A 13,551-nucleotide genomic window follows, 5' to 3' on the forward strand; every position below is an offset into this window, starting at 1 on the left:
TCTAAAACCGGACCAAACCAGAAAATCGATACGGTTCGCCGGTTTTCACGGTTTGACAGTTTTATGAACACCCATAGTTTCTAGTGAAAAAATATTAAAAAGATAAATAAATTAATAAATATATACCTCATGCTTGCGTTGAGAAAAACATGAAAAATGAAACACAAGCATGATGTCAATCGAAAATTTAAAAGAATTTAATCATGAACTAGTGAAATGACCCTTGGAACTACGGGTTTGTTTAAACGAAACAGTTTAATGATATATTTTAGGTATTAAATGAATTTAAACGCTAAAGTCATTTAGTTTAATGACCCGGCGGATTCCGACTAAAAAACTTCTCGTTATTTTTACAGACACATTGATGTACTTAACTTGGTTGAAATAAATGAACTATATATAAATTCTCTCACCATCATCTTTCAATTTTCATCACAATTACTATTTTTCTTGTCATAAAAGCCTACATAAAACCTTTTATTGAGACGTGTATTTCGCATACATATATAACGTAATTAATCTCGTAAAGAGAACTCATATTTGAATTTAAATAATAATATAATAATAATTAATGAGAGTGAGTTTTTTCTCGAAAAACACGAAATAAATAAATAAGTAGATTTAATTTAATTAGTCATTAATTAGATTAATGACATCACTTTAAGGGCTTAAATTTTTTTCTTTTTCTTTTTGATTTTTTCTTAACAAAGAAATTAACTTAATAATGACATCATCATTATGAAATTTTAATAGAAACTATAGATATTATTCACACCGCCTAAAGTGGCAATTACGGAGCTTTTTTCACAGGTTTTAGTTTAATTATATTATTATTACTATATATTATATACGGAGTTGATATTTTCAACAATAGTTTTGATAGACCTACTATATTTATTAAACTACTCTTAAAAATGTGTTACACAATTATTAATATTAGAATTGATTTAGGGGTATTACTCGAAAGTAGCCACATATTGGTGGATATATCAAAACCAATGTTAGTATATAACTACCCTATTATATATTTATATTTATATTTATATTTATATTTATATCTATATTTATATCTATATTTATATTATATTTATATTTATATTATATAGTTTTTTATATAATTTACAATAATAATGTAATATATAATGTTACACTAATCTTCAACTTCAATAGCATCCAACGATGGTGTTCTGTTTTGGTACCATTTAACAGAATAATAATTCGGGCTAAGACGATTGGCACTATTTTTGAGTCAACAGCAAGCGTTGATTTATTGACGTCTTAACTGCCATTTAGAGCCTGAACTGAATTCTAGGCAAGATTTAAAACACATGTAAATTTGATTTTACCATTTTCATAGCATCTCAATTTTATTTTACTATTTTTTTTAAAAAAAGTTCTACTTATTGACCGGAGGTTGAGTCGGAAGCAATCTCTTTATCATCGAATATAGAGAGAGAGAGAGAGAGATCACTTTCATCTACTTTTGAGAGTGTTTTCACTATGAGTGGAGAAATGACTTGTTTTTATTCTCGGATAGAGGAAAGATTGTCTACATCTCACCTCCCTCATACACCACTCATATGGTTAGTGGTATTGAGTTTTGTTGTTATTTTGTTGTTCATAGAATAATAATTGACATAGAATCCATTAGGGAGTACCATTTGGCTTTATGCTGGTTGATTCTGATATATGTAATGCAATCATTAAATTACACTCTTATGATATTTCATTCGTCGAAACCGAATAAACGACATTATTCATTGTTTAAACATTAAAGTCGCCGCCCATTTCTTGTTTGTTATCTGTCCAACAACTGTAATTCTTGAAATAGGAATCTTGTAGTTATATTAGCTATTAAGTCTTTCCTTTTTACTATATCAACACAAAAGCCTATAAATCATACTCCGTAGTAAGCAACTGTAGATCCAACGCATATTTGAAGATGAGGAAAAGAGAAATGTTGGATTTTAGGACACCCCAACACCCGTCTTTAGGCACGAATAATTGGGGCGGTGCGTCTCCTATGTTAGCTAGGGATATACCAAAGGAGTCATTAGAACAAAGGTACATCAGGTTTAATAGTATCCGAACACAAGATGAAATCTTTCATGTTCATGACGATATGTTCATCAACGCGCCCGAAAGTCAAAGTCAACCACCAAAACGATTCCAGAAGGGAATTTTGTTAAAGCTCATATGGCCTGATAAAAAGTCAAAGGGTAAGGAAACCCTGGGTACTAAAGCGGATAGAAAACGATGGTTGCCCAAGTTAGACCCGAAAGGAAGATGGCCACAAGGTTGGTGATCCTAAAGGCTAGAGATATAACTTACGGGAGATGATAAATCCACTTGCTTTTTTGGTAAATCCACTTTTATTGTGCATTATCGGCTTGTACAGTATAAGTTATCAATGCATAATACAAGTGGATTTATCAAATATGAAACTTGTATGAGGTTTTTAACAGTTAGGGTATCTAATCAAGCTTTGATGTTTAGCTTCCATCGAATTGTTTAAGATCTATGTAATGTTGATTTTGCCAATTGTACGCTCGCTTGCATGTTTTTCTTGTTTTGACTTGAAATCATTGTTGGTTGCATACTTTGGGCATGTTTGACAAGGAGCTTTTAGGAGCTTCTAACTTTTAATTTTTAAGAAAAAGCTCCAACTAAAAAAAATAGCTTTGTTTGGCTACATAAGCTTATAGCTTTTCAGAGGATGAAAAAGCTAATTTTTGAAACGCTAAAGAATGTAGCGTTTAAGATTCACTAGAGCTTTTTGTTGTTGATATTACTGTAATATCCATATATTAATATTAACATATTTTGTACGTCCCACATTTTAATGTTTTATCCAATCCAATATAATACTACGTAACTGATTAAGGGATATCTTAGGATATCCAACAGACTCCTTTTTTACATGTCATATTAATATATTAATTATTATATATTACTATATGTATAATATTAATATTAAATATTATTATATTAATTAAATATAATTATAATTTTAGTACATGTGCGTCCATTTGAATTTGTTTGTTAAATTTATATATTTTCTAACTTGTTATTATTAGAGACTAACATGTGCTCACAACTTTTAACTATCGAGTTCAAGTGTTTGTTAATGACAATGTTTTATTAAATTCAAATGACGATATTTAGCATAAAGTGTTTTTTCCCGTGTCCATTTTTGTCATTTTACCGCTTTTTATACAGCTCCAGCTAATTCGCCAAACACCTAAATATCTCTAAGAAACTCCAGCTTTCAACTATCAGCTTCCAGCTAACAGTTTCCAGCTACCAGTTTCCAGCTACCAGCTACCAGCTACCACCTTGCAGCTAGTTTTGCCAAACATACCCTTTGGCTGTGAAGTTCATTAAGCATCTTAGAGTACCACTAAATAATCCAGCTGTGAAGTTTCACTTTAAATCAATGTTTATCTTGTTTTGACTTTATTTGACTAAGTTTGAATCAATTAGAATTAGGGACTCATGATGCAATAATTTACTTGCTAAATATTCCAGTTTTATTTAGAATAACATTGCACTCCAGACAGTTGCTTAACAAACTGTTATTGCTACACCTTAAAGAAAGAAAGTGATGAGATACCATCTAGTCCTTTTGATCTATAGTGAGCCATATATTCTTTAAGGTCGGTTTGCCGATATTTTGGTGCAGCAACTTCTGATAGCAGCTCCTTTATCGGTCCATACGGTGTAGAACTATTGGCGGTACTTGGATAGAAGAAACATGCAGCTGATATTCTCGGCCCAACTGGTGCAGCAAGTACCCGATGTTCTACACTTTTGAACTTGTCATTGGTGATGAGCTACATACATTCATATAAAAGGATTTGAATTAAAACAACCACGAAACTTCTAATCCATTTCTCCAAAATTAATTAATACATTAGATACGATTACAAAGAATGTATCATTATAATAGTAGTAGTTAGCATTAAGAGTACATTTCAGGTGACTTTCAACATGTTCGACCCATTCATCCTTTTTCCCTATTAGCAAGTTGTAAAAGTCGCGAGTCATGAACGAGTCGGTCGGGACCTTGGGGGACGAGTCGGCCGTTGACCAACGTTGACTCTTAGTAATGAATAACACACACACACCGCGCGCGCATACACACACATATATGACCCATAAATATATCAAACATACATATATGGCACAAAATCTAATTTTAAAAAATATAAAATTCTTTATCCGACTTTGATCAACTCAGACCCAACTTAGACCGACTTTGACCCAACTTTTTAGCATTGACCGACTTGGGTGAATCAGGAAGGCCAGACCCCAAACCAACGCGTCGGCCAACTTTTACATCAGCGCCTATTAGCTATTGGCCAGTTGGTAAAAACTGGGAGGTGAATGGCTCATTCACATGTGAATATGTCAAAACTGTAACTAAATTACCTGCATAAGATCACCAATATTTACAATTAATGCCCCTTTGACCGGTTTCACATCAACCCATTGATTGTGCTGAAGAACCTGGAGCCCGCCAATACTATCTTGAAGGAGAATGGTCAGGAAAGATGGGTCCGAGTGCTTGGTTGCTCCTAGAGTCAAGTCTGGCTGCGGGCAAGTGGGATAGTAATGGCACACAAGCGTTGCGGTTTTCATGCAATCGATATTTGTAAGGTAGTCAGTGTCAAGTCCTAAAGCCTCCGATATCAGCTCCACTAACGTATCTTTCAGCTTCATGATCTTTTCCATGTAATTCTTTATCGCTACCCTGCAAACCCATATCGTTAGACAGGTCAAAAGTCTACCCAAATTTTACTTTTTATGCACACAAACTCCTAAACTGTTTTAAAACAAAAATCAATAGGTTAACCTTGTAATAATATTGTTTTTCTAGTCATAATTAACATATTATTTCAGATTATTAAACGACGAAGTATCAAGAATGGACACTGTGATTTGTATTAAAAATCATCGGTGGTCCCTACACTTTTTTCTCAACAAAGATGGTCCTTGTCATTTGAATTTAAATCATCCGTGGTCCCCGTGATTTGCATTTTTCGTCAAGGATGGCCATCGGTGATTCAAAATGCAAACCACGGGACCACTCATGATGAGAAAAAAGTACAGGGACCACCAGTGATTTTCTGATCAAACTTGACTAGATTCACAACCTAACCGACCCACCCATCTCGCCACCTCTTCTAACATCAGGCTGTAGGTGTATTGAGATGTCATATAAGGATATAATACCTGCAAACTTGTGGCAACGCGTTAGGATCAAGTAAACCATCAGCATAATGACAAGATATGGAGTCCCTCCAATTTACAGCTTTCGATACATAAAGATCTCCATTAGAGTAAAACCTTACTGGTTGTACGTGCTCCCTCGAGTACCATTCCATTTTCACCTCACGTGTTTGCTCGTGAAAACGTTGTATTCCGTCTATCACCTCTTCTAAAACACCAAACGAAATCCCATGGTTAACCAGTTGGAATATTCCCCATACTTCAGATGCTTCTCGTATTGCAGCAACAGTCTTGGCTCGGTTTACACCTTCAAAACCTTTAAGATCTATCACCGGGACTTCAATTTTTTGATCGATAAAATCTTGAGAGGCGTTATTTTGTAGATTTTCAGGTGGATGGACGAAAATTTTCGGGATTTTTAGTAAACCGGAATCTAAAAGTCCTTTGACTCCGGCTTTTGTTCGGTCAAAATCTGTTTTTGCCATATGAAAATCTTGACTATCAACAGGGGATATTTTCATGCTAGCCATGGTTATGAAGAAGACAAGGAAAATAAAGTGAGGAAATATAACAGATACAGATGGTTCAAGAAAACAATGAAAAATGCCAAATTTACTCCCATGATCAAATGCAACTAGTATCTAAAAACTGATCTACTTACAGGGTCCCACTTTTTTGGCTTTGCAAGGCTGAGTTTGGACTCATATTCAAGCTGAAATCACAATCTTTTTTTGGCTGGATGTGGACAGTGACTCGGGTTATACTTGTCGGTTCTCTATTCGTCTGTATACTCATAAATGCATTATTAAACAATCAGAAGTGGAGATATGGACAACAGTCAAAACAGATCAAGGTTGTACCGACCCACAAGACCTTATTTTTTTGTTCTTTTCTTGAACTTCCAAAACCATTAGTGTTTCAATATATGACTGTAACTTATGAAATAAACAGGTGAAACTGTAACAAAATCGTTCCTTTAGAGACACAATTGAATCCAAATCAACCCGCTTATCCAAATATCACTATGTTACTCTTCAATTTCATTATCACTGAACATAACCTCAAACAATAAAATATTAATCTTTCACCTTTTCACTGTAACCGCGGTCAAGATCGAACCTACGGTGAACCGAGTAGTGGGATTGCATCTCATAAAGCTATCCATGTAGGCTTCTGAAAGTAGCTCCGATAAGGTCAACCTGTATCTATACATGCACTTCACATCATGTTCAAATTCTTTAAACAACTAAAACAAGAGTTCAAACTTCAAACTATATATCAAGCTAGCAAAATCTTTAACAATAAAAAACAATGAGTGTTCTAGTAGCAACAAAATCTTACTAAGAAAAACAAGTGAGATCATCAACGAATAATTGGTCAAAAAGACCACCAACTATCAACTATCAGCATATCAAGAATTATTTCATCTTAGCCTCGGTGAAAAGAACGTGACTATTGACACGAGGATCATACTTTCGGAATTCAAACTTCGTTTGTATCTTTCTCGGATTCTTCTTCTTCACATAGAAAAAGCCAGTTCCTGCTGCTGAAACCAGTCTTATCAACAATGTTGCACTCTTCTTCTTCTCTCCCATTCTTAAATCTATATAAATCTATAAAACACCAAACAATACTCTAAATTAAGTATATAAATACACGATATCACACCAAATTCTTCACCATAGAGAGTGTTTTGTATTGCAATTATGAAATTGATTGAATGATTTCATTTACACAAAATTAGATAATCAGTTGTAACAAAACCAGCTGCCATGATTAAAGTTGCAAGCATTTGATAAACCCTAATTCTGATTATTAGAAATAATGCGCGTAAGAAATGACCGAATTAGATTAAAATAATCAAAATCAGACTGTTAAAACTACTTTTTTAAACTCACCAATTCACATATTCTCCACTAAGTAATAGGTAAAGCATAAATCATAATTTTCAACTGCAATTTAAACGATGAAATATAAAATAATGATTTATACATACACGGCACAAAATGGTTCAAGGTTACCGTATAAGAGATTATCATCTTATATAATTCATATAAGCTATGCAAAAATGTATAAATAGATATGGTAAAGATTTACCGGTGACGGAGTCGTGTGATCGGCGATATTAAATCTCCGGTGACTATCTCTGTTTATGTTTCTCAAGCCCTAAACTAAACATAAAATTAAATATCTCACATTAATTGCTTTAATTCCTAAGATTGATACCCCTCACAAAGTAAGTATCTGAGATTAGGCTATAGCTTGTTGTAATGTATTATATAAATGCATTAGCAAGATCCTTACCAATAGAATTAAGATTAAGATTGGTCTTGATAAGCTTGTGAGTTGCAATCAAAGTGCATTTATACCAGGTAGGCCAATTCATGACAATATCCTGGTTGTCAGGAGGTGTTAAAAGGGTATAACGGAGCCAAAGGTACTAGTAGGTGTGCTTTAAAGATAGATATTAAAAAGGCTTATGATACAATTAATTGGATGTTTCTTAAGGATATTTTGATTAAATTTGGATTCCATGAGAAGATGGTTAGATGGATCATGGCTTGCATCACAAGTACAACATTCTCAATTTGCATTAATGGTGAAGTTGAAGGTTTTTTCAAAGGTGGTAGAGGTTTAGGGCAAGGTGATCCTATCTCACCTTACTTATTCGCTCCTTTTTTTTTGGCGAAAAAAGAAAAATAGCATTGAAAGGATTAGATATCTTCATTAAAGTAATGAAGAATATCAATCAAAAGATACAATGACGGAGTTAAGCTCGGTCATGAGTTCAAGATTACAGAAAAGAGGCAAAATAGCCTAGAAACACAACAAAAAAACCTTTGATCACATACATAAAAATGAAACTCGTGGCAAAAGTTGAAGTTAGTTGCCCGAAAGAAGACCTTAAACTTGAAAATCTGCACTCGGCTAACGTGATCTGCTTCTTTGATAATAGTTTGGAGCCCGGTAAAGGACATCATCTAAGTGGGCTTGTGATCGGAATTAACTTATAGGGTCGTTGTTGGGCCGTTTGAAAAAAAATGCACCAGCCCTCAATTTAGGCCATTTTCTTCGATGAAAAAAAGACAATTGTTAACAATTGAACCATCGGGCTAATGTTTATATAAACTCAATATAATAGGCGATGCTTTGTGATCTTTAAACTCGGGGAACCATGGCTTCTTGAATTGTTATGAAAAGGACTTGAAATAGATTGACCAACGAACTCGCCATACGACAACTTGACTAGTTTCTAAAGTCACGGGTGTTCCAAGAGGCGAGCCTCATGATTTTGAAGCGTTGACCAGAGACTCGTATTTCGCCATATTCTTCATCATTACGTCAAAATTCTGCAACTCTTCCTTGTATGTCAGTTTCTTAGCCCCGAATTGATGGCCATTAACTTTGCTTTTTTTGAAATTTGATTCCTGCCCGACTACATGGTTGATTTCACTAGAAGTATCAAAGATATCAGAGAGGTTTGGAACCTCTTCGACCCAATTATTATCTTTAGGTTTGGTATTCCTCTTGCCATCACCTTTCTTTGCTTGAACAAAAGGTTCATTGTTGAACTCATTCGAAATACATCGTGATCTAATTTTTTCGCAGGATGACCGACAATTGTTACTAAAGCATTGATCGTTTTCGATAATATTACTCGTATCCTTTAATTTGGAAGCAAATGAATCCGCATTGTTATTGAGTGCATGATTTTTTGGAACCGAGGAACTGTTTGGAATAAGTTTAGAAATGGTAGGACTCTTCGCTGATAAATGATCAAGGGTAGGATATTCGACTTCATTGAAGGTAAATGGTTTATCTTGGGAGGTGAAGTGTTTAGCCGAACGTAACCTATCCACATTGTCATCTTTTTCAAGGACTTGATCGTTGTTTTTAGAAACAAAAAGAGCCCTTTTGATCTCCTCCGCAGCTTTTTCCTTTTGAACCAAAATGGATTTTGTAACTTTCTCCAAAGAGAAATGAACTTCTCTAGAAATGATCGGTTCATCGGGATTGGTTACCTTAATAGGTGTTTGAAAGTTCGAATCATCAATGGTAACATTAACTTCACCTTCAACCGGCATATATTCTGGTGAAGTTTGCATCGAATCTAGAACCGGTGACAAACATTGGTCGTTAGCCTTTTGTTCTTTTAAAGCATTGAGCATAGTCTGTAATATCTCATTGTACTCATCGATGATCTCATCATTCACTACATCACTCGATTCACTATGAATGAATTCCTCAACCCATAAATTGCACGTTGAAACGTTTGCTACGTTTGCCATTACGTATTTATTAATTGAGCCTGGGTCGTTAACTTCGACCATGGCATGCAATACGTCAGGTTGTTTAAGATTGTACGAGTTACGATCAATGTGTAACACTCTGCAAAAGTTCTTGGTTACTTCAATTGTGCGATCGGGCGAGCAACAATCGTAAGGAATACCTTTTATTCCCACCTTGGTGATTCTAAAAAATGTGTTCTTTCTTTGAATCATCGGAATAACTTCAAGGAACTCAAGCTCGTTCATTGTAGGTCCCATCGTCATACATTTGAAACTTTCTTCATCACTACACTGAACAATAAATCCGTACGGACCCCAAACTGAAACCGTCTTAATGGCAATGAATATGCCTTTTAACCATTTGAAAAGTTTAAGAGCTTCGATCGGACTTTTATCGATAATGTTGTCATGGAAGTGTTTTCACTTTTAATGAAGAAGCATACACAGTCAAATAGTGGTTTTAAATACCACCATAAATGCAAAGGTATGAAGCTTAGTCACATATGTTTTGCTGATGACCTTCTTGTACTTTGTAAGGGTGATATGGGTTCTGTAAAGGTTGTAAAAAAAGTTCTTGATGTTTTTGGACAAGTGTCAGGGCTGCTGCCAAATATTAACAAGAGTACTATATTTTTTGGTAGTGTCAAAGCTATTACCAAAAGAAATATCTTAAGTATTTTTCCTTTTGAAGTAGGTATCTTGCCTATGAAGTATTTGGGTGTCCCTTTGTTGGCCAAGAAGCTAGGTATTAAGGATTGTGAATGCCTAGTTGACAAGGTTAGGAAAAAAGTTATTAAATGGAAAACAAGAAAGTTGTCTTATGCTGGCAGACTACAATTGGTTGCATCTGTACTTGTAGCTATGCAAAACTATTGGGCTTCAGTTTATGTTCTTCCTAGTGGAGTTGTAGATGAAATAGATAAGCTGTTGAAGGGTTTCCTCTGGAGTCAATCTGAAAGTTCAAAGGGTAAGGCTAAGGTTGCATGGAAAGACATGTGTGTTCCTAAGGATCAGGGTGGGCTTGGTTTAAATCCTCTTAAGGAGTGGAATGAAGTGCTTATTGTTAAGCAAATATGGAGAATTATCAATAAGGAAGATTTATTATGGAGTGATTGGGTCAATTTACTTAAATTAAAGGGTCAAAGTTTTTGGGATATTGGTCCTAGCCAAAATGGCAGCTGGGGGTGGAGATTTTTACTTAAGCTTAGAGATAAAATCAAACATCATATTGGCTCAGTTTTGATCCAGGGCATATGGCAGTATCATTGAATTAGCAATGAAGGCAAGAGAGTGCAATTTTCTACTCGCCAAGTGTAGATGGATTTAAGATCCAATAGAGCAATTGTATGGTGGTATGATGCTGTATGGTTTAAAGGATATGATCCAAAGCAAGCTTTTATTCTTTGGTTGGCTATCTTAAAAAGATTAAATATTCAAGATAGAATGTTGAAGTGGATGCCTAATCAAGATTAAAAATGTGTATTCTGTGGCAAAGAAGCAGATTCCTCTAGTCATCTATTTTCAAATGTGCATATAGTTTGAAAGTTTGGAAGTTAATGAAGCAGAAGTTGGTATATAAAGGGCTGCCTGATGATTTGCAGAGTATTATTCAAGGTATCTGCAGATATCCTGTAAGGAGTAACATTTGGTGTATTTTAAATTGATTGATAGTGGCTGCTTGTGTCTACTTTGTTTGGCAAGAAAGGAATAATAGGATCTTTAAAATGAGTCTAAGCAAGTAGAAGGTGTATGCAGAGTAATTACTGAGTTCATCAAATGTAAATTGTTAACTTTTAAAGTCAAGCAATCAAGTGCAGTCAAGAAGGTTGATGAAACGTGGGAGATTAAGTGGTAGTGTGCTAAGTTTATAGATTGTATTCATTTGGTTTTGTTTATGTATGTTCTGTTTTGTATTTTGTTATGTTTGTTGGGCCTTGGGTATGTCCAGGCTTGTGTATGATTTTTGAAAATTAATATAAGCCCAGTTTGCAGTGAAAAAAAAAATTAAATATCTTCAAATGGCCCCTAAACTATACGTTAAGTTCAATTAAGTCCCTTAACTAGTTAAGCATTTGGTAACAATTTCATCACACATACTGTTACTAAAGTTGTGATCTTTACTTACCATTATCCTCTAATACTAATTACGCAGACCTGGTACTGTTCACAAGGTTAATTTGATAATTTTTGCTTACCTATAAAAACCTGGTACAACCCAGACTCTTCCTTCTCCACCTTGGTTTTAATCTATCTACTCACCTACCCGAGTTTCAATCTCAATCTACAAATCCTATCTACCTAAAAGTACTCACCCACCTCCGTTTCAGTCGACCTATAAAAGGCCTATCTTGATCGCCGATGACATGTTCCTTTCCAAATTTTTTTTTTGGTGTTGTTATTTGCGTGTTGATGACTTTCTCTTCTTTAATGCTCTTTCTGATTGTGTGTTTCTTTTTGGTTCCGAATGTTGACCTGCAAACATTATGCATCTCTTTTATTTATTTTTTTTTTCTTATATGATGTTTATGCTTCTGCCTTTTTTATTTTTTGACTTCTTTTTTTTTATACAGGTTCTATGCACTTTGTTTGGAGACGCATTTGCGTTCAGGTATGTGTTACTTTGTTATTGTCCGTTTAGTAGTTAAATTTTTAAGTTTCTATGTGTTTGCAAGGTTTTAAGAATCCTATATTTTGAACCTATTTGTTGCATTTGTTTTTATCACTGTTATTGCCTGTTTTTGTTGATGTCTATGATGTCGTTACGGGTCGTTCCTCTAAGTAAAATCCGTATAGTGCTATTTACCCGTTGCCCAACATGAGAAGTTTGAAAAGGTATAGAAATTTTGAGGTAGTCGATTGTTCTACTCAGGTTAAACGTAATGGTAATGTTGGAGGTTATATCTCCGGTAATGTTTCGAAAAGGCAGGCTAACATGCATAACTACCTGATGTAGTGACCCGAACTTTTCCATGTTTATATATATATTAATTGAGATTGATATTTACATGATTAAATGTTTCCAACATGTTAAGCAATCAAACTTGTTAAGATTTGATTAATTGAAATATGTTTCATATAGACAATTGACCACCCAAGTTGACCGGTGATTCACGAACGTTAAAACTTGTAAAAACTATATGATGACATGTATATAGATATATATATATAGTTAACATGATACTATGATAAGTAAACATATCATTAAGTATATTAACAATGAACTACATATGTAAAAACAAGACTACTAACTTAATGATTTTTAAACGAGACATATATGTAACGATTATCGTTGTAAAGACATTTAATGTATATATATCATATTAAGAGATATTCATACATGATAATATCATGATAATATAATAATTTAAAATCTCATTTGATATTATAAACATTGGGTTAACAACATTTAACAAGATCGTTAACCTAAAGGTTTCAAAACAACACTTACATGTAACGACTAACGATGACTTAACGACTCGGTTAAAATGTATATACATGTAGTGTTTTAATATGTATTTATACACTTTTTAAAGACTTCAATACACTTATCAAAATACTTCTACTTAACAAAAATGCTTACAATTACATCCTCGTTCAGTTTCATCAACAATTCTACTCGTATGCACCCGTATTCGTACTCGTACAATACACAGCTTTTAGATGTATGTACTATTGGTATATACACTCCAATGATCAGCTCTTAGCAGCCCATGTGAGTCACCTAACACATGTGGGAACCATCATTTGGCAACTAGCATGAAATATCTCATAAAATTACAAAAATATGAGTAATCATTCATGACTTATTTACATGAAAACAAAATTACATATCCTTTATATCTAATCCATACACCAACGACCAAAAACACCTACAAACACTTTCATTCTTTAATTTTCTTCATCTAATTGATCTCTCTCAAGTTCTATCTTCAAGTTCTAAGTGTTCTTCATATATTCTACAAGTTCTAGTTACATAAAATCAAGAATACTTTCAAGTTTGCTAGCTCACTTCCAATCTTGTAAGGTGATC

The 13,551-nt window shown here is 34.1% G+C and overlaps 1 protein-coding gene across 4 annotated transcripts; it reads right to left on the reverse strand.

Moving 5' to 3' along the window:
* Window positions 1-3,493: 3,493 nt before the first annotated feature.
* On the reverse strand, window positions 3,494-7,655 carry LOC139899264 (uncharacterized). Of its 4 annotated transcripts, XM_071882079.1 has the most exons (6): window positions 6,574-6,604; window positions 6,321-6,437; window positions 5,894-6,015; window positions 5,236-5,754; window positions 4,432-4,753; window positions 3,494-3,833 (listed from the first exon to the last, which is right to left on the reverse strand). In XM_071882079.1, exons 2-6 carry the CDS (start codon window positions 6,378-6,380, stop codon window positions 3,582-3,584), a joined length of 1,275 nt encoding a protein of 424 aa, XP_071738180.1. In that variant the 5' UTR covers window positions 6,381-6,437; window positions 6,574-6,604; the 3' UTR covers window positions 3,494-3,581. The 4 variants fall into 4 exon arrangements, 3 of the variants coding, with proteins under 3 accessions (XP_071738180.1, XP_071738181.1, XP_071738182.1); XR_011777405.1 differs by lacking the exons at window positions 3,494-3,833; window positions 4,432-4,753; window positions 5,236-5,754; window positions 5,894-6,015 and adding an exon at window positions 7,330-7,459 and having other exon boundaries at window positions 6,028-6,437; window positions 6,574-6,835; XM_071882080.1 differs by lacking the exons at window positions 3,494-3,833; window positions 4,432-4,753; window positions 5,236-5,754; window positions 5,894-6,015 and adding exons at window positions 7,330-7,403; window positions 7,537-7,655 and having other exon boundaries at window positions 6,028-6,835.
* Window positions 7,656-13,551: the final 5,896 nt, after the last annotated feature.

The sequence above is a fragment of the Rutidosis leptorrhynchoides genome, chromosome 3 (assembly GCF_046630445.1).
Source record: "Rutidosis leptorrhynchoides isolate AG116_Rl617_1_P2 chromosome 3, CSIRO_AGI_Rlap_v1, whole genome shotgun sequence".
In the NCBI taxonomy this organism is placed as follows: Eukaryota; Viridiplantae; Streptophyta; class Magnoliopsida; order Asterales; family Asteraceae; genus Rutidosis; species Rutidosis leptorrhynchoides.

What these genes read in the sequence shown, in the direction of transcription:
- LOC139899264 (XM_071882079.1), bottom strand. Translation starts at nt 6,380, where the DNA reads ATGCAATCCCACTACTCGGTTCACCGTAGGTTCGATCTTGACCGCGGT. An exon ending in AGCCAAAAAAGTGGGACCCT is followed by an intron (nt 5,755 to 5,893) that starts GTAAGTAGATCA and finishes AACCATGGCTAG; the next exon opens with CATGAAAATATCCCCTGTTG. An exon ending in ATATTGGTGATCTTATGCAG is followed by an intron (nt 3,834 to 4,431) that starts GTAATTTAGTTA and finishes GAATGTATGTAG; the next exon opens with CTCATCACCAATGACAAGTT.